This window comes from Zea mays, chromosome 8 (genome assembly GCF_902167145.1).
Source record: "Zea mays cultivar B73 chromosome 8, Zm-B73-REFERENCE-NAM-5.0, whole genome shotgun sequence".
NCBI lineage: Eukaryota > Viridiplantae > Streptophyta > Magnoliopsida > Poales > Poaceae > Zea > Zea mays.
In genome coordinates this window covers 167,826,514-167,847,223 of record NC_050103.1, presented here as the reverse complement: position 1 = coordinate 167,847,223, position 20,710 = coordinate 167,826,514, and the positions used below count along the sequence as shown (strand labels likewise).

Here is a 20,710-nt window from a genome sequence, read left to right as displayed (position 1 = left end):
ACAGTCGTTTTTTCTCTCCTATTATCTTAAATTCCTAATTAAATACGTTCTTTATTCACATTCGCAAAAAAAAGGTCTTGTGTTTTATATGGTTCTCGGGCCCATCCTGTTTTATTCTCCCATCAAATGTGAAGGTAATCCAGTGTTGCACATCATCGTATTTCTGTTGCGATTATATCTATAGCTAGCGTGGCACTGAACACACATGACGGATCGTGCAAGAGTACGTCGGAACGGTGGACATATGTCCAAGATTGTTGCTTTCATGTCCTGCGAAAAAGCCCTGAAAACCGTGGGAACCTGTTATTTCACGAGGGACTACTGACTAGCCACACAAAAAAAATGGAGGCGAGATGGCTAAAGGACGGTTTGTTTCAAAAAATATTTGTGACGAGTTTTTTTTAAGAATATGATTGTACGGAAAAATCTGAGTATCGTGAAGGTTACGTGCGGAATAAGATGAAGGTGTCCATCCGGTTTAAGATCTAGAAAGTGATAAATTCATACTATCGCGACAATTCGACCGATTCTGTGTTCACTTGAACTTGAACGGTTTTTATCAAAACGATTCTCACAAAAAGCGGGCTGAAAAATTAGATGTTTGACAGTCCACGACAACGTCCAGAAGCTAGAAATAAGCTGAAACAAACATCACCTGCGTATGGGAGACAGGCGATAGCCAACCTACCACAATCTGCAAAGGCCGACTCTCCAGACCGCAACCTAATGATGATCCAAATTAGGTTTTTGCTTGGTCATTATAGCCAGCCAAGGTTACCTAAAAGAGGTGTTTAATATAGAGGAGAGTTCTGTATATATAATAATAATAATAACCGGTCTATGCAATGCAAACGCAAACAAAAAAAAAAAGAAGATATATATCACGACGATGATCTGAGAAGACGAGCCGTTTTTGTTAAATCATCTCGGCGTCAGATCAGATCAGGTCAGGTCAGATCAGCGAGGAAAGCAGACCAGACCAAGGGTAGAGAGACGGGAGAGGATACTTGTAGAGGTGGTGTTCATGTTACATTGCTGCTAGCTCTGTGAGAGCGAGAGGTCACGGACGGCGGGCAGCGCTTTGGAGGCGCCGGCATTGCAGCCACCCTGTGCTTTTTTAATAAGTGGATTTCGACACGTACGGCCAGCGATTAGGGCTCGTCTGATTAGACATGACGTCCATGGCTTGAAGAGGAGAGGAGAGGAGACCCATCCTGCAGGCATAATTATTGGCACGACGATGGTTTAAGGTTCTCGTGTATCCAGCCAATAAGTGGATTGCTGCTGCATGTGTTGTTGTTTGAAGCAGTGGAAACAAACAGACGCAGAGAGAGCGAGAGGTCTAGAGGAACAACAGGAGAGGAGAAGACTAGTAGCTGCGCTCTTTTTGCTCTGCTGACCTAATTCCTCACGTTCAGAAGCTGCGTGAACGACGGCAGCAGAGATGCGCGCGTGCCTGGAATCTGCTCCACCCCACCATGCCTGCCCCTCTGCCTGTGCTTATCTCTATCTGCAGTGACATGACTTAACTATCGATCAGTGCTAAACTGCTAACCACGCTGCAGGGTTTAACACAATGCAGATGCTTTAATTGCAAGCTGCCGTCGTTCCACTTAGTACAGATACAAATGCGTACAGATCGAGACGTTTGATGAAGCCTTAATTTGTTTGAACACAAAGTACTAATAAGCTATCGTTCCAGGTATATATCTCTCTCTCTCTCATACGCATCTAACCCAATCATGATAAGGACTAGCTTACAGACACAAGTAACTGACCAGAAGACTCCGGGTTTTTTTTGGGTATAGTATATACTCCCTCCGTTTCTTTTTATTTGTCGCTGGATAGTGCAAAATTACACTATCCAGGGACAAATAAAAAGAAACGGAGGGAGTACATGTAAGCTGAAGCTAAGGTGGTGGTGACTTGTGACCAGTCCTGTGACGTGGTAGCTAGCTGACACTACCACAGGAACCTCTCCTCCTCTCTGATCGGTTCCAATTCTATATACATTCATGGGACATTGGGATGGAAGACACAATCACACTGTTTAACACTGTTTACAGAGAGACGGTTAAAATAAGGGCTGGAATAGAGTAGATGGCCTAAGACCAACTCCAGCAAGACTCCGTATCCGACTCCACATCCGCATTTTGCACGGTCTGAGGCACTATTGCGCGCTCCAGCAGGCTCCGCATCCCTCTCCGCAAAATGGACGTCGTGTCCCTGCGCTCCCCATTTCCACACTTTCTCTCTCTTCTCCGCAGCTCTCTGCGTGCGCGCGCGCCTGCTGGCGGGCCCCAGGTGTCATAGACTGCATGCGGAGTGTGATGGGGAGTGTTGCTGGAAACGGAGACGGATACGGAGAGGAGAGAGAATGTGTTGGCCGCGCGTTTTAGGGATACGGAGAGGCAGACTGCTGGAGTTGGTCTAAGACCTTTGTACGTTTGCATAGCAGGCTATTTGATAGGTCCGACTCAAAGCATGCATGATGCTCTCATATATATAACAGAACGGTTAAAGAAAGAGATGGAAGAACGATGTCAGTCTGGCCATGAGCATGGAGCTGGCGAATACTTTGGAAGGGTAAAATTCCAAAATTCTGACCGCAACGGACGGATGATGCACCAGCGGGAGAGTGCGTATGTACTATTCTTTTGTACGTACTGTATCTATATAGGCCCATGTCATGGCTCCTCTTCTAGGATAACAATCTTGGTGACTAGTGCCACGTCCAGACAACAAATGGCTAAACCTTAAAGCACGCGATTAACGACGACATGGCTCTAAAACAACAGACCAAACTTGATCTGCAACACCTGCTACGACTACTGGAACAGGGAGAAAAGTAACTCCTCCTGGATCTCCCATTTCTTTTGTGGACTACTGACATGAGCACACTGTGTGTGTGTGTGACATGAGGCTGCTGTTGACGCTGCCTGTTCGGCGACGACGAAGAACGGAACAGAGGCTATTGCGGGCATCCACCAGACCAGTGTGATGGCTACGTACTAGGATTATTGGCGGGCCCGAACAGTGGGACGACGTTTGAAAGAACGAGCGAGCAACCTAGCTAGCTAGCTGCCTCCCTAGCTCCATGGTTAGGTCAATGCGCAGGTAGCTGTCGAGGCCGGCCGGCCGGCCGGGAGACCTAACTAGCTACCCATCCCCCCTCCCTCGAGAGTCGAGACCCTTCATGAACGTAATGGAAAAAGAAAAAAAGAAAACTCACTGCAGAGTGCAGACAACACGCACCAGGAACCAGACCCAGCGGGTGGTTCATATAGTCCACGACACATCCAAAGATCACATAAGTGTAATTAGCATAGTGGTGTAAGTGCTATATTTTAAATTTGGTGGTCAAGGTTCAAGTCTCGTTGATTCTTATTTTTTGTTTGTTTTTTTATTTTTTTCTTAGCACACACTAAACATAGCAGCTGGGTCCGCCACTGCGAGCAACAGGTGACACACGGGCCCCTTTTGACTAGCAAGCTAAGCAAACTCCAAACGGATGGTTCAGGAGGATCGGAGCCGCACTTTTGCTGACGGCGGAAAGGAGTTTTGGAACTGTTGCCGTACAGTATGTGCGGCCGTTATTATTGGTCAGGTTTTTCTTCCGCAGCTTCGGGCAGGTGCCAGTAGTAGAGGAGCCTAGGTACTAGCTAGCTCATGAACCAACCGGAGAAAGAAAGAAAAAAAAAATCCCATACACACACAGGTTACAAATGTGCGCATGATTGGACGCAGACGGGAACTACGTACGGTGGAAGTCGTGGCCCTGAGGTATGGATTCTGAAAGCAACCTGAAGATGGATCATTATATTAGCAGGTACGGTGCAGATCGTATCGGGCCGCAGCATGCAGCACAGATGCTCACGTACGAGATCTACTACTATACTGAAGAACGCGCGGAACGGAACATATGCCTGCACTGCACTGCACGGAACATAGTCCGGCCTGCCTGCCACACATCTCACAGCACTCAACTAGCATACACATAGGAACATACACTTCTACTCAAAATAAAGAGGGTTTTCGTTCCCCCCTCGTACGTGTTCTCTGATGAGAAACGCTCACTGCACTCTGCAACTCTGCATGAAGCAACAACACGTACTGCAGGGCTAGGCGCCGGCTAGGTTACAACAAGTTGTTAACAGCGCAGCGGATTGCAGGCGGTGCAAATGCAACAAGCGAGCGAGATACGTTACGTCCAAGACACGAGGAGGAGGAGACGATTGAGAAAAAAAAGACGTCGTTACGTTCCCGACAATCAGGCTGACTGCGCACAGGGCACTTTGCAGCTCCAGGCCGATAGCAACCTAGCTATTTGTATTTTTTTTTTCAGCCGGACGGCTGGGGCCGGCCGGTTCAGCATCCATCTAACCTGTCCCTCCCTCCGCCGAGCTAGTCTACCGCTAGTCAGCGCGGACGGCCGGCAGCTGCTCCTGCTGCCACATCCATCAGCGACCACGGCGACGAGCCACCACCCCGAAACCGATCCCGGCAGGCACCGCCATGGTGTCACGTCGGTGTAGGATAATGCGGATTATCGAGCGAGCACGCACTCAACAAAGGCTGTCGTTTTGCCGAGTACAATTATTTACACTCTGATAAAGTATCTGTCACCATTACTTGTCGCCGTCACCGTGATTTTTTTTTTATTTTTTATTTGTCGAGCACCAGATATCACTCGAAAAATACTTTGTCGAATGTTTTAATGTTTTAGAGGCTTTTTTGCACTCGCAAAGCAGCAGTGATAGGGGTGCCCCGCGTGGGATGCATGATTACTGATTAGCTAAGGCGCGCGCCCGGTCAACGCTGCTGCCGGGTGCGTGGGTTAGCGTGAGCGAGAGGGAAAGCATATATAAGCCAAGACAAGATGGCCAGAGCAGCCGCTAATCTGGCAATTAGCGGAGCAAGACCACCTGCTTCTTCATAGCCAAAATAATCGTCGCTGCGTCCTTCCTTGTGCCTGCTTAATTTGTATCATACAGAGTATAATATACATGGATAAATGGATGGGTGATGGGCGCAACAATGTTTTTTTTTTCTTTTCTTCTATAGGGCTTGGCTCTTTTGCATTATTGCTTGCAGGGAGGGAGTATATATTGTATTTATATGTGAATCGTGTACAGTTGTGCATGTTATGTGCCTTAGCGCTTGCTTGTGGACTTGGAACGTACGTCCTCCAAATCATTGAGGTCCATCAACCATTGTTTAACTGCCATCTTGAGAGAAAATATCTATAATCATTTGTACAACTGAAAGGTCCACCCAATAAAGAAGTACCGCGGCTCTTCATTGTTTACGAACACACCCTATTATATATATGGCGGTCAATGCTGTTATGGAACTCAAGATAGCTACTGCTCACGGAGTCACACACTCAGTCACAGATCTAGAAGAGAAGCTGCTCGCAGCTCGCACGTCACCCATCGACCATGCAGCGCATTCTTAGCGGCCTGAAACCCATCCATGCCATGCGCGACGTTGGGCTTCCGGTCCGCGCCGTACACTGTACCCAAGCAGCCCCAGAACGGCCCACCTTCGCGGCAGCATAATCGGAGCCTCGGGCCCAGAACGGTTTCAAGCTTTCGGATTGACGTTTGCCACATTCCATACCCACTAAGCAAATTGATTAATTGAATAACCATTTGCTTAACAACCACTCATCGGTCTTTAGGGCGACACACTATGTCCCTTTAGACATACTCCCTCCGTTTCTTTTTATTTGTCGCTGAATAGTGCAATTTTATATTATCCAGCGACAAATAAAAAGAAACAGAGGAAGTATAATGTATTGATTTTTTTTATATGGAAACAAAAAAGTTCCAGCCTTTTGTAGTCTCCAAGATACGACCTTAGAGATCAAAAATAACCCAACACACTATAGAAAGAAGCATCCTTAGTTACAATTAGGCGTCGTCTAATCTAGTATGTGCCTAATATATAAAAAGGCTCATCATTTTTTTTCTATACTTGTCTTTATGAGCTATATATATATATTTTTAGAAAAACATACGCCTTTGTTCAGTTATTCCCATTCTATAGGGATAGAAAGAGATTATAATGAATTTTGACTTGCTATGAACTTAAACCTACTCAATCCACTCCGATCTACATTCTATACATAACGAAGGGCTTGTACGCATTTTCATGCACGTATACGAAACAATGTGCTCACTGCTCAGTTGGAACTGCTATCGTGCAAGGCTATTGTCGGTACCCCATAACTAGCTAAGGTACCCTTTTCAAACTGTTGTAAAGCCTAATACTTGTGTGGTTACCTGCAATCACGTGCTAAAGAGCTGAGTAGCCGGACCTAGTGGCCTCGACCCGTCTAATGGGGCAACTGGCCTCGGGACCCACTCCCTGCTTGGGGATAGGTCCAATACCGCCACATGTCCTAAGGGTGAAAGCGCTTGGGACCACTTCCATGAGTCCAAGTGAACACAGAATAAACGTCTAGTTAGCGGTTTGAACAAGATGAATAATTATCATATTATAAAACTAAGATCTTTTCTTGCAAATGTGTTGCTTTTAAATAAATGTAGAATAAACTTAAAACAACACAACTAGATATATAAGGAGAATATATCAAGGTTTGGATAAAGAGAGGAACAAATATAGTTCTTCATTGCAAGAGTTGCTTCTTAGAATGAGATTTTTAACTTCGAGCAACACAAAGTATTAACAAATCAAGAATAGCGCAAGAGAAATTTAGAGAGGGAGAAGATTGAAAAATCACATGCAATAAACACAAGAGACACGTGTGATTTGTTTTACCGAGGTTCGATTCACCAAGAAACTATTCTCCATTGAGGAGTCCACAAAGGACGAGACTTTTTCCATCATTTCCCTCTCTCCAATGGTCACCAAGACCGGTGAGTGTTCCTTCTTCTTTGTCAACGAAAGACCGAAGTCTCCGCAAGGCCAACCACGAAGATAAGGGGTTGTTGCCAGCTTTACAAATTAATGGGAGTCAATACTCCACACTCAAATGATAACAAGAGGTAACACACACTTTCTCTCAATGATTCTCACAAAACACTATCGATAGATAGACACGAGTAGATCTTTCTTGCTTGATCTCTCTTTTGTACAGACTTCGATGTGTATAGAAATGTTGCTTTAGTAGATAGGAGTGAATACCCAACCCTTATGTATGATATGTTTCAATGAATCATGTGAATGAGCTGATTGGGGTGTCTTTTATAGCCCTCAACCATCCATATAGTTGTTATGGCGCATCTATCAAATTGTGTATGGGCGGACAGTAGGGCCCGGACAGTCCGTGATCCTCTAACGGTCGGATCTGACACTACAACAGTTATGTCATACAATACAACCCAACGGCTAGATCAACGGGTGTCTTCCCCCCTTGACGAGACGTGGAAAGTCTGTCCTTGGTCCCAGACGGTCCGCGCCAGCTCCAAAAATCTTTTTGCACCTTCGGGCTGAAGCAAATCAATACAGGTGGACGATCTGCAAATTATATCCGAACGGTCAGCGAGTTATAGCCGAATAATTTGTAGTTTCTTGTCCGAGCTCATTACGGTGTGGCGGAAACGGTTGATCGAAGTCATTGCAGTGTCGCGGAGTCCACAGTTTCATAAAATTGATTCATTAGGTGCACTATTCATTGGTCGACCTTGTTCACCTTCGACGGAAGAGAGATCGTGTGAGAGGAATCAGATCGAATTCGCGGTCGTTTGGCTGGTAAGAACCTGCGCAGAGCGCAGCCTGACAGTCTTACACGCTACATGTTCAGGTTTCAAATGGAATCTGTCATTTGAAGTTTATTCCTGGCCCAAACAAATAAGCAAACAAACAAAAGCACGCTATATGTTCTACTACTTTTTTAAAACTTTTCATACACTATCGGAGGGATTATATTGGCTCGCTGCGCGCCAGCTTCTCCCAAACCTTTTCAGTGTACGAGCCGATATTGTCAAATTACTTTAAAATAGATTGTTCTGTATCTGTTTATGCAATAACCGTGTCTCCGTCGTACCGGCAACCAAATAGATATGTAGACGAAGTCAATAATGCATGAAGTAATCTAGGATGATAGATGATCTCGTGTGGTATAGCATATAGAAGCCGTACTCACAGATCTACGAGGAGGTGGCGCCCTAATAACTAGTAATGTTCCCGTGGGACGGACCGTACGAAAATTGAAGAAAACCCAACAATTATTGGATATCATGCACGCTGTACTAGTTATTGGACATCAGCAAGAGGTGAAGTAGACACAGGAAGGGAGTAGCGAGACATCTGCATCATCATTAATTAGTTGAATGGTCCGGACCACACTGCAGGCAAGGCCAGGATGAGTATAATAGTTATTAACATGCATGTATCAGCAGGTCAGGTGGCTCAACAAACAGCTATATAATTAATGATGTAGCTAGTAACCATAAGGTTTCCAACTGGGAAAAGTACGTACTCCTGCCCTGGTAACTAAAACTACTGAGACTGAGATGATGCTAGCTTTTGTTGACACGACTATATCTATATGATGAATGCTGAACCTTTTAGTTCAGTGGCGGCCACCCACACACAGTCAGAGAGACTCATCAGATCGATGGTAGTAGCTAGTGGCTTTGAAATGTCGCTTCGTCCCATAATCTATACTACTACTCGGTAGTACAACTACAAACTACGTACGCGCGCAATTCAATTAGGCCATCGTCGGCGTGGTCGTCCCGATCCGTGGAACAATCGAGACCAGCTAGCTCTCTTATGGAGCGTTTGGTTTGAGAAATAATGTAGTCCATCATCTTCTCATTTCTCAATTTTTTGTTTGGTTTGTGGAATGAAGTGAGTTAATCCATCATCACCTTATTCCCCATAGTTAGTTGTCTAGTGCTACTATGTGGAATTGAGTCATCCCACCAAATTTGAGGAATAGACCCATGATGCACCACTTTATTTTGGATAGATGAGTGATTCATCAAACCAAACACCTCATTAGTGGAGCGAGTTTTTTTTTGATTAAGTGACGTCGTGTAGGTCTTAGTTAAGAAAAAAGTGACACGGAGAATGAAAGAGGTTAATAAGTACTTGTACGATTGGCCTCCTCCTTGACAAATTAAATTATAGCTTAGTTAGCTACCTAGTTAGCTAGGGCACTCTTTCTTTCCATGGCTAAGCATCTAGCTAGGTACCCCACCACGAAAGCTTAAGTAGCCATCAACTGATGCTATTGCTACCAGTGCCCTAAACCCTTTTATGATAGGGTGTGCATGTTTGGAAAGACCTCGTCGTGGGCTTTCTCCTTTTTATCACCGAGAAAAGCTTTAAACGGCTTGTCAAACTAAACCGTTCAGTACGACTCCTGCTAAACCCTGAAACGCCAAAATGACTTCAACTCTGAAAACGGGAGAGAGAGAGAGAGAGAGAGTATTGAACAAATCTGAAACCTCGGTAAACGCTCGCCGGGCCATCCGTATGTACTGGGGTAGCTTATTCTCTCCGTTTCGTTTTAGTTGTCGCTTGATAGTGTAAAATTGAATTATCCAGTACGCGTGTGTGTACGATGCTGTAAATCATCGCTTTGCAGACAAATACGTACGGCCTAATTAGGTAAGTCGCCGCCACAGTGTTTTGTGACTGGTGGCCCATGGATAGACGAAGACGACGACGACGCTGCCTGTCCGTGCCCCCATATGAATCGTCGATCACGTAGTGCGTACGTACCTTCACTCGAGAGATTCTTTCTTCGGCTCAACAATTCGGACTTCCGTGCGCAGCTAAATACTCGCGAGGAAGGTACGTGCGCATCACGTAATTGCTAGCAAGAAATGGGAGCGCCATCATATGCTTGATTGTCACGCTTGAAACGAGGCTGAAAACGTGGTACGACTCTACTGTATAGCGGTACTACACTATACTAGCTAGCTAGGTACTCGTCATAGGAATTTGGACACTGTATTTTAGGAGAGAAGAGATGCGGCTGTTGACCATTGGTCAACACGTGTGAAAACAGGACAGAAGAGTTACTACTACGTACTAGTAGCTAAAGACTCGGAACTTGGACCTCACGTAGCTCCTCGTAGGTGCATCGGGCAGCTGAGCTGATGATATGAATAAATCTTCATTAGAGATTTAGAGGAGTAGTATATGCAAAAGAAGCAAGCCGCGAATATCTTTGCTTTGCTTTTGCTTTTGCTAGAGGCCGGGACCACGTACGTACGTCGTCATGAACACAAAGGTGGAAGTAGCAGTAATACTAATACATTGCCTTGCCTTTTTCGTGTGGTTTGTAAACAACAGCCCTCAGATACTCACAACTAGGAATAAGATAAGAGCTTTGTTTTTTGAGTTCCATGAAAGCCTATTCGCCCTGCCTTAATTATAACGTATTTTAAGGGCTGTTGGGTGTGTACTTTTACCGATGAAAAGCTGAGAAGAAGAAGAAGAAAAAACACGTCGTGACGATTCTCTGAAATACTATTATATATGTTTGCTTATATATGTCGTGGTACCATTGCCTTCCACGTCTTGCCAGTTGCCACCGTTCCCGACAGTTTCTTGATCTACTCAAATGTTTAATCCATACTGTATAGAACCACATGCTCGAGTACTTAATTCATAGTAGAACCGAACAGTACCACACAGCAAAGGAAACCTCGATGTACACTAGCTCCATGCATTTCAGGGGATTTGGCTGTGATTGGGGAACATGACCGTGTCAGCTGGGACGAGGCAGCGTAGCATAGCGCCACACAGCTAGCACTGGACAGAACACGAGCAGGGATGGAAAAAAGGAAAGGAAAGAAGCAGGAAAGGCTGCCCCGCTCCTTGCGCCTGCCTAGCGCGTAGCGCCCTAGCCTAACCTCCCCCTTTTCCCTTGTTTGCCCCTCCATCCATCTTCTTTCCCAACTTTTGTACCCACCCTTGCCTCCACCTCCCGCTGCAAAAGTTGAAGCGAGGAGCCCTGCACTGCACTTGGGTCCTACAAAGGTCCCGTCCCTGAGCTTCCTTTACTTGCTTGCTTGCAAAGTTGCAACCCAGTCCCAGCCCTGCAAGAAACTCCTAGTCCTAGGCTGCTGAGGGAGCAAGCAAAGCAACGGAAACGAAAGGCAGCACCCCACCGAAGGCGAAGAGGTGCCTCAGCCGATCCGTCCTCTCCCTCCTCTTGCTAGCTGCTGCTTCGTCGCCGACGACGAGAGTGGTAGCTGCTGCTTCTCCTTCGGCCTTCCTTTTCTATCCCCCTTCCCTGTCTGAATCTTTTGCGACGCCCACGTCCATCCATTCCATCCGCTTGCTGTCTCTCCGAGTTCCTTCTCCCTCCGCCCTACCATGCATCCCCGACCAGGCATCACGCACGCACACCGTATATATGTTTACTGCCATCGCTAGGTACAACAAAGGAGTCGAGTGAGCAGTGGACAGCAGCTCGCCTCCCGGCAATTATTGTCAGTAAATTGTCCCCCACCTCCGCCATCGTCCTCTTCCTGTGCTGTCTCCAACCACCACTTACCCTGCTGCCTTCTCTTCCTCTTCCTTCGCCGCCCGCCTTTTCTCGGACCCCACCCGCGGGGTTGCTCCTTGCTTCCTGTATCCATCCATCCATCCGTGTCCTCCACTCCTCCGCCCGTTATAAAGCTCAAGCCACCGCTCGCTGCAGCCGCCCGGCCGCGCCTGGCCTAGCAGCTCTGCTCACTGTGTGAGCATCCACGTTGCCTCCCCACAACCCCCCTAGCGTCTGCTGTTCTTGGATTCTTAATTGCATGCTGCCGCTGTGATCTCTCTGTCTCCCGTCCTCCAAACCGTTTGCTTGCAATCAACCTCGCTTTTTTTTTTTGGGGGGGGGGGGGGGGGGGGGGGGGGGGGGTACGGTCTCTGCTTGCTTGTGTACTCTCCGCCTCTTTCCGGCCCGTCCGCTCTGGGCACGCAGCTGGTGTCTGTCTCCGACGGCCTGCTTCTGCGCACGCAGCAGCGGAGCGGAAACGCGCTCCCAAAATCCACCGTTTGGAGCAGGCAGCCGACAGCCGTCACCAGCGCCGACGACTGCAAGCGAGGTGCCTTCCTGCCTGACTTGAGCCCCGCCCCGACCCCGACTCCGACGAGAGGGCTGCTCTGCCTCTGCTACGCCCAGCAAGGATCCCGAGAACAAGCAAGCAGCAACGCACACGCGCGTGCCATTGCGACGGGCTGTAAGCCTGTAGCCATGGACTGGGACGCCAAGATGCTCCCTGCCTGGGACCTGGGCACGGTGGTCGTGCCCATCGGCGGCGGCGGCGGCGCGCTGGACCTGAAGCTGGGCGCGCCGACGAGCTCGAGGGCGGCGGTGGCCACGGCCGCGCCCACGCTGCCGTCGGCGAACCCTCCGCCGCCGCCGCCGCCGCCGTCGTCGTCCGCGCCGCCGAAGCGGCCGCGCCCGGGCCACGCGCAGCAGGCGGCGCCGGCGTGCTCCGTGCAGGGCTGCGACGCCGACCTGTCCCAGTGCCGCGACTACCACCGCCGCCACAAGGTCTGCGTGGCGCACTCCAAGGCGCCCTTCGTCACCGTCGCCGGCCAGCAGCAGCGCTTCTGCCAGCAGTGCAGCAGGTGTGTGCGTATCCCCCCTCCCTCCCCCCCTCATCATGTCGTATCGTGTCGGGCTGCGTACGGACGGACGCCTCTCCGCGCCCATGGGGGTCGGGACGGCCCGTCGCCATGCATGTTTTCTTCCTGACTGCAACTGCAAGCATTCGTTACGTTCCCGTCTCGGTTGCACCCGCGTGGGGGTGAATCTCGTCCACAATTAGGATTACCACTACCTCCAAGCTCCAACAGTACCAAGCAGCAGACCCTGCTTGCTTTTTTGTTAGGCGACCGAGAACTCCTCGCTGTCAGCTGCACTGCAGCAGCTCCTACTGCCCATTTAACTAATTTAACGTCCTAATTAACCTTTGGCGCTTGCAACTGACCAACGTGCGGTGTCCATCTCTTGCTTGGTAAAACGTACGTACACGGGAATCTGATTTGCTATAAACACTGCAAACCGCCGACCAAAGGTCCAGTTTTTATGCCAGTAAAAAAGAAGTCAGCACGGAACTCTTCGAGGAACTCGATTTTTTTTGGACGGCCAAATTTACTGTGCTAGAACTTTTGTTATTGATACAGTAGATAGAGACGTGCGATTATTAGCCTGTCCTGAACTGAACTTGTCAAGGTCTGAACATCCTGTGAACTGTGGTGACACCCACTGTCAGCAGGCCGGCCGCTAGCAGCCGCATGCGCGCTCCCGTGCTTTCAGGGCGTGTCCCTACGATACAGCAAGGCAGGTGCAAGTGCAATGGAGCTGGAGAAGGTCCATGCCTGCTCCCCCCCCTCCTTCTCAGGGGCAGGTCTCACTCACTCACTCACCCGGACAACAAGTTGCCCTTCTCCAGCTCTGTTCTCTCCGATGTCCGTGTGTGTCCCTGCCGTCGCTGTGGACTGCGTGGTTTGCCCATGCTTTCCACATTCCTTCCATATGCTTGTCAACTCCGACTCTCTCCAGGGCCTCAATCACATGCATATCGTGTTCTAGAAGACGAGGATTCAATTGATGAGTAGGAGAGGTGTATGTAGCTGCCTTCCCTTGTCCTTGTCTTCATTCAGATAATCAGATTCCAGATTCATCATCCCGGTTTCAAAATATCCGAGAGAGCGAGCCGCGAAGGTGTTTATTTTCAGTTTCAGAAGGGGGAAAAAAAGTCTTCTTGAGGTCAACAGCAGCACGTTCCAAGTGACATGAGGTTGAACTAGTGGACTGTAGGCGTGCCATGAGGTTGACCGGACCGGCGGCTCACCGGCAACAGCATTTTTCTTTAGGAACCTACGTGCTGCTCTGAAATTCCGAATGCTTCCAAGCACGGCGGCTACTCCATTGTGCACGTGCGAAGTCAAGTGCTTACCGTCCGTCGGTGGAACCGCTTCTCTTTCCTGCAGGTTTCATCTGCTCGAGGAGTTCGACGAGGTGAAGCGAAGCTGCAGGAAGCGCCTCGACGGACACAACCGGCGCCGCCGCAAGCCGCAGCCGGACCCTCTCAGCCCTGCCGGCTTGTTTGGCGATCACCACCATGGTAAGTAAGTTCGCTTCTCACGCCAGTCGGTTTCGGTTTCAGGGAGAAGGCAAGGCATGTCAATTAGATCTGAACATGCATGCATGCATGAGAACTCGGAGCTGACAACACTTGTGGCACCATTGCTATGCAACCAAACATTTCACATGTTACAGGTGCTGCCATCCAATGTAAGGAGACCAAAAGGAACTTGTCTACCATCAGTCCTGCACTGTCATGATGAATGTAGACTACCGCTCGAAAGCAACCGTAGTTCAATCAACCTTTGTCATAATTGATCAGGAAAATTTCTCTGAAGTTGCATGCTTCTGAGGTTTGAAAGCGTGCTACACACGAATTCCTCAGAACCTTCCTAGCGACTCGTGCTTTGTCATAACAAAAAAAGAACTGAGAACATCAGAAAGAAACGGACTTGGCTGCATTCTACCATGTACTGATTGTCTGATTCAACCTGTGCTTCTGCCCGTGTTGTTTTGATCCATTGCCTCGTTGTTGATCTGGCCAAACATGAAACATCTGACCTAGTTTATTCTTCCCATGTGTTGTCCAGGAGGAGTGACAAGGTTCACATCGTACCCACACCGCTTCACCACATCCATCGCAAAGCCCGAATGGGGGGCGGTCGTCAAGACGGAGACCGACGCGTTCCAAGACCAGTACTACCCTGCCGTCCACCTCAACGGCGCCGGCGCCGGCGCCCTCTTCCACGACAAGGACCGGAAGCACCTCCCATTCCTGACCAACCACAACAATGGATGCCAGCCATTCACCGTCACCACGACGGCTTCCTCAGAGAGCAGCAGCAAGCACAGCAACGGCAACTGTGCTCTCTCTCTTCTGTCAGACAACCCGACACCAGCACAGGCACAGACGGCCACGATCCCTACCGCGCAGCCCCTCGTCGCCACGGCATCGCAGTACGGCAGGCTCCCTGGCGGCGACGACGACGACGTCTCCCTCGCCGGGATGTCGTACATGAGGGTGGGAGACAGCCGGCAGGCTTCCAATCTGACAACGTCCTCACCCGGTCCTGCCACTGCAGCTGCAACACAGCAGCACCTGCAGTACCACCATGGCTACTACTACCATGTGAGCGGTGGCGAGCAGGGCAACAACAGCCCAGATGGCGCCGCCATTCAGGCCCTCCCCTTCTCGTCGTGGTAGACGCGCGACTTTCTGATGAAGATCATGTGCTAGGATAGGCAGGCAGTCGCTCTTGTTGTTCACCAAACACATGGGTTGTAACACTAGGCTCGGTCATACTGAAAAACCATGACAAAAAATGTCCATTTTTCAGCTTGTTCTGATAGGTCTAATCTATGGAAAATTCTTCCCTAAGTTACTATGTGATTCAGAATCGTGTAAAAATGCCCACTTTCAGTTGCCCACACGGATGAGCTTGTGCAGGCAGGATGTTGGATGCAATTCTGTTTGTTTCGGTTGGAGTGTATCGGTCGGCTTGTTCATTAGGTACCAACAGCCATCTATATAAGCCAACCATGCCAGATCTTGTCCTATGGTGGAGGGGAGAAAGGAAAGAGAGACAAGAGCTGCTCAGACCTGACCAAACATTTGGTCGGAGACGGTCGGGTCTTTGTCCGGAGCTCGACCTGACGCACTGGCGGCGCGAACTCGTTCTCAGGTTTTTCGTACTTTGGGTGGAGATTTCTCGGATCGTGTTATCCATGGGTCGAAAACCATGGTCTGATCCTGACCCGACACACCGGAGGGGTCGAGTGGCCAGCGGTCGTCTGGGCAGAGCAAGCGTCTGATTGTCGACGGCGGCGAAGGGCTTGGGGTGGCACGAAACATGGCGAACTCATTTTTTAGCAACTAAAAATTATAAACTACAGGAGGAAGGAATTTTTTAGATACCGGGTGTAAAGAATCTCTTTACAGCCTCTCACATACACCAGCTGTTGGTTCATATAAATATAAGAAAAATAAATTACTAAAAGGTTATTTTATAAATTTTGATATATTTTTGTGGGCCTCAAGTGGTGGATGTGAAGGACTGTAATAGATGATGTTTACATCCTATATGTACATAATTTTTTTCCAGGAGGAAGACTATAATATAACTTCCCGCTCATTTTAGTTGCTCGGTATAATCAAATGTTTGTGAGTACTTTTGATAAGAGTTCTCAGATTTGACATACTTTATTACTTGGATCATCAAGATCTATGTTAGATTAGAATATATGACCATATCTCTATTTTTTGTCTATTTTTCTTAATTATTAATTTGTGCATCTATAATTGTCGGTGTTTCGAAACCCGGGGGGTCCCTGTACCGACGAGTAAATTGTCGCAGCGTGCCCCAGCCCAGATGGGTCGGCGCGAGGCGGAATGCGAAGGGGGGAGAGCAGCCGGAGGGAGACAAGCGTGGGAGGTGGAACCCGCGGCCTTCGTGTTAGCCCCGCGCCCAGGTCGGGTGCGCTTGCAGTAGGGGGTTACAAGCGTCCACGCGGGAGGGAGCGAGCGGCCTCGCGCGAGCGCCGTCCCGTCCTTCCCCGCGCGGCCAACCCTCTGTAAGAGGGCCCTGGACCTCCCTTTTATAGGCGTAAGGAGAGGATCCAGGTGTACAATGGGGGGTGTAGCAGTGTGCTAACGTGTCTAGCGGAGGAGAGCTAGCGCCCTAAGTACATGCCATCGTGGCAGCCGGAGAGGTTTTGGCACCCAGTTCGTGTGGTGTCGTGGCCGTCGGAGGAGCGCTGGAGCCTGGCGGAAGGACAGCTGTCGGAGCTGTCGAGTCCTTGCTGACGTCCTCTTGCTTCCGTAAGGGGGCTGAGAGCCGCCGTCGACACAGGGCATGCGGGGCGCCATCATTACTCGTATAGTGGAGTGAGCCAGATGGGACGCCGGTCTTGTTCCCCGTAGCCTGAGTTAGCTCGGGGTAGGGTAATGATGGCGCCTCCTGTCGACGTGGTCGGTCCGTGCCCTAGGTTGGGCGAGGTGGAGGCTCCTCCGAGGTCGAGGTCGAGTCTGTCTTCCAAGGTCGAGGTCGAGTCCGAGCCCCCGGGTCGGACAAGGCGGAGACCGTCGGCTGAGGCCAGGGCTGAGTCCGAGCCTTGGGGTCGGGCGAAGCGGAGTTCGTCGTCCTTCGGGGCTGAGCCCGAGTCCGAGCCCTAGGGTCGGGCGAAGCGGAGTTCGTCGTCTTCCGGGGCCGAGCCCGAGTCCGAGCCCTGGGGTCGGGCGGAGCGGAGTTCGTCGTCTTCCGGGGCTGAGCCCGAATCCGAGCCCTGGGGTCGGGCGGAGCGGAGTTCATCGTCCTTCGGGGCTGAGCCCGAGTCCGAGCCCTGGGGTCGGGTGGAGCGGAGTTCGTCGTCTTCCGGGGCTGAGCCCGAATCCGAGCCCTGGGGTCGGGCGGAGCGGAGTTCGTCGTCCTTCGGGGCTGAGCCCGAGTCCGAGCCCTGGGGTTGGGCGGAGCGGAGTTCGTCGTCTTCCGGGGCTGAGCCCGAGTCCGAGCCCTGGGGCCGGGCGGAGCGGAGTTCGTCGTCTTCCGGGGCTGAGCCCGAGTCCGAGCCCTAGGGTCGGGCGGAGCGGAGTTCGTCGTCTTCCGGGGCTGAGCCCGAGTCTGAGCCCTGGGGTCGGGCGGAGCGGAGTTCGTCGTCTTCCGGGGCTGAGCCCGAGTCCGAGCCCTGGGGTCGGGCGGAGCGGAGTTCGTCGTCTTCCGGGGCTGAGCCCGAGTCCGAGCCCTGGGGTCGGGCGGAGCGGAGTTTCCCATGGCGCCTAGGGCCGGACTTGGCTGCTGTCAGCCTCACTCTGTCGAGTGGCTCAGCAGTCGGAGCGGCGCAGGCAGCGCTGTCCTCTTGTCAGACCGGTGAGTGGAGCAGCGAAGTGACTGCGGTCACTTCGGCTCTGTCGACTGGAGGGCGTGCGTCAGGATAAAGGTGTCAGGCCACCTTTGCATTAAATGCCCCTACGATTTGGTCGGCTGGCGTGGCGATTTGGCCAAGGTTGCTTCTTGGTGAAGACTGGGCCTCGGGCGAGCCGAAGGTGTGTCCGTTGCTAGAGGGGGTCCTCGGGCGAGACGTAGATCCTCCGGGGTCGACTGCCCTTGCCCGAGGCTGGGCTCGGGCGAGGCGTGATCACTTCCCTCGAATGGACCGATTCTTGACTTAATCGCACCCATCAGGCCTTTGCAGCTTTGTGCTGATGGGGGTTACCAGCTGAGATTTAGGAGTCTTGAGGGTACCCCTAATTATGGTCCCCGACAGTAGCCCCCGAGCCTCGAAGGGAGTGTTAATACTCGCTTGGAGGCTTTTGTCGCACTTTTTTGCAAGGGGACCAGCCTTTTTTGGTTGCATTTTGTTCCGGTGGGTGCGCGCGAGCGCACCCGCCGGGTGTAGCCCCCGAGGCCTCGGAGGAGTAGTTTGACTCCTTCGAGGTCTTAGTGCGTTTCGCAACACTTCGGCTGGTCTGGTTGTTCCCTCATGCGAGCTGGCCGTAGCCCGGGTGCACGGTCGGGTCCTAAGTTCTCGGGCTGGTATGTTGACGCTGTCAACGGTTTGGCCAGAGCCGGGTTTGCGAGAGCAGCCCCCGAGCCTCTGCACAGGGCGAGAGGACGGTCAAGGACAGACTCGACTTTTTTACATACGCCCCTGCGTCGCCTTTCCGCAAGGAGGGGGGAAAGCGCCATGTTGCCCTCGGAGGGCGCCGAACATGGTGTTTCCGGTGAGCTGTTGGCGGGTAATCCGAGTGGACGCCCGTGCCCCATTTGTTAGGGGTCGGCTAGAGGCCCGGAGGTGCGCTCCAAAAGTACCTGCGGGTGATCTGCTGGACCCGGTCCCCTTTTGACGGGGTCCGAGGGCTCGATGCCTCCCTCTGATGGGATTCCGTTACAAGATCGTTCCCGCTGGTCTCGGAAATGTCCTAGGGTGCCTCGGGAGCGTAGCCCGAGCCTCGGTTATGTATCGAACGTACCTGGGGTCATCCCTTGCTCTGCGTCTGAGGCGGCTGTGAACCCTTCGTGGGCCAGCCTACAAACCCCTGATCAGTAGTGGGCACGGAGCCCGAGTGGCCTGAGGCGGCCGTTGAACCCTTCCGAGGGGCCGGCCCTCGAACCTCTGACCAGTAGTGGGCGGAGCCCGAGCGCTCTGAGGCGGCTGTTGAACCCTTCCGAGGGGCCAGCCTTCGAACCTCTGATCAGTAGGGGGGCTCGGGGCCCGTTTCCTTTGTGGAGAAGGATCCTTTTCGGGGTATCCCCCTTTCCCGGTCCTTGTTGTAAGAGAGAGAAAGAGGAAAAGGATACGAAATCGAATGACGTGGCGTATCTTTTTTGACGCGGTCATTATGGCGAAGGCGAAGCGTCGCTTGCTTCTCCTGCCTGAGGCGCCGCCTGTCCCGCCGCGGAGTTAATGCGACGGGGCGAGTGGTTCTTGAGGCAGCCGTTGCGTGTGCGCGAGCCGTTCAAGGAACGGAACACGGGCGCGCCGTCTTCACGCCGTGAGAGAGGGTTCTCTCGCTGCCCCTGGATGGGACGTAAGCTTGGCTGACGACGTGACCGCTGCTCCTGCCCGCCTGCCACCGCCATTACTGTGATATCCTGGCCCCTGGGATGGGATGTCCTGGCCCAAGGCTTAATAGAATTAATAGTGTAATCATACCAATAAGGTGCATCTTCTTTTTCGGAAGCCTATCTCGAAAGAACCTCCAAGTTAAGCGTGCTTGGCTTGGAGCAATTTGGGATGGGTGACCGACCGGGAAGTTTTCTCGGGTGCGCATGAGTGAGGACAAAGTGCGCACAAAAGACTCGTGTTGGTCTGTGGGGACAATATATGATCCTAGAGAGCTGCCAGGAGCAAGTACCGCCGGTCCAGGGATTGGACGGGGTGTTACAATTACTGCCGGCCCATTTGTGGCCGCATTGACCGTCGCGCCTGGCTGGCACTACTGGGTCATACGCAGGGTTGCCTCGAGCCGCGGTACTGGTTCCGCAGTCGAGGAGGCGCGGTAGTGGCGCGAGGGGCGGTGCAGTTGCTCGCACGTAGCAACCGGCACGCCGGTTGCATGACGTGTGGGCCTGGGCCTCCATGCTGGGTGTGTTGAAAGTCAGAGGGGCGCGCCCACTTGGCGCGGTTGCATGCCGCCTGCATGGCTGTCTGCCCTTTCACCCGCTGGTCTGGGCGAAAGTGGAGGAATGCTTGTAACCGCCGGGCGGTTGCATGTACCGCGCGCGGCGGTTTGGCTTCTTCTGCCCTGGGCCAGTTTGCATGATGCGTGGGACCCAGCCTCCGCGCCGTAGGGGGGGACCTTGGAGCGTGTTGGAGAAGACTCAGCCCACGACGGCTGGGGACGCAAGTAGGGAGAGTCGCCTTTAAAAGGAGGGTGACCTCCTTGAGAGGCGACCATGTTTTCGCGCTCCCTTATGCACCGTGTCTTTCCACCTTCCGAGCCCCCGGATGGGGAACACCTGCAATCCTTCCGCCTTACCGTTGGAGGAACACAACTTCGTGGAAGTTGATACCTTTCAGCCATCGTTCGGCTTCAAGGATTTTCATCATGCAGCCCGGCCGTATCCCCTCACCGGTGGTCACCCAAGATGGTGACCTCCAGCTTGATGGCGGGGAGAAGCGATCCGGGCTGCGACCTCTGCCCCGCCCTCAGCTCCAAGGATCTTCATCATCCTTGCTGGGGCGGAGGGTGAG

At 51.6% G+C, this 20,710-nt stretch overlaps 1 protein-coding gene across 2 annotated transcripts; it reads left to right on the top strand.

The window, feature by feature from the left end:
- The first annotated feature begins 10,647 nt into the window (after positions 1–10,647).
- Positions 10,648–15,448, top strand: sbp18 (SBP-transcription factor 18). Of its 2 annotated transcripts, NM_001362257.2 has the most exons (3): positions 11,030–12,558; positions 13,927–14,060; positions 14,611–15,414. In NM_001362257.2, exons 1-3 carry the CDS (start codon positions 12,179–12,181, stop codon positions 15,222–15,224), a joined length of 1,128 nt encoding a protein of 375 aa, NP_001349186.1. In that variant the 5' UTR covers positions 11,030–12,178; the 3' UTR covers positions 15,225–15,414. The 2 variants fall into 2 exon arrangements, with proteins under 2 accessions (XP_023156593.1, NP_001349186.1); XM_023300825.2 differs by lacking the exon at positions 13,927–14,060 and having other exon boundaries at positions 10,648–12,558; positions 14,611–15,448.
- The last annotated feature ends 5,262 nt before the right edge of the window (positions 15,449–20,710 follow it).

Coding starts and splice junctions, on each gene's coding strand:
- sbp18 (NM_001362257.2), top strand. CDS start 12,179: ATGGACTGGGACGCCAAGATGCTCCCTGCCTGGGACCTGGGCACGGTG. Junction 12,559..13,926: donor TTCTGCCAGCAGTGCAGCAG/GTGTGTGCGTAT, acceptor TCTTTCCTGCAG/GTTTCATCTGCTCGAGGAGT. Junction 14,061..14,610: donor GTTTGGCGATCACCACCATG/GTAAGTAAGTTC, acceptor TGTGTTGTCCAG/GAGGAGTGACAAGGTTCACA.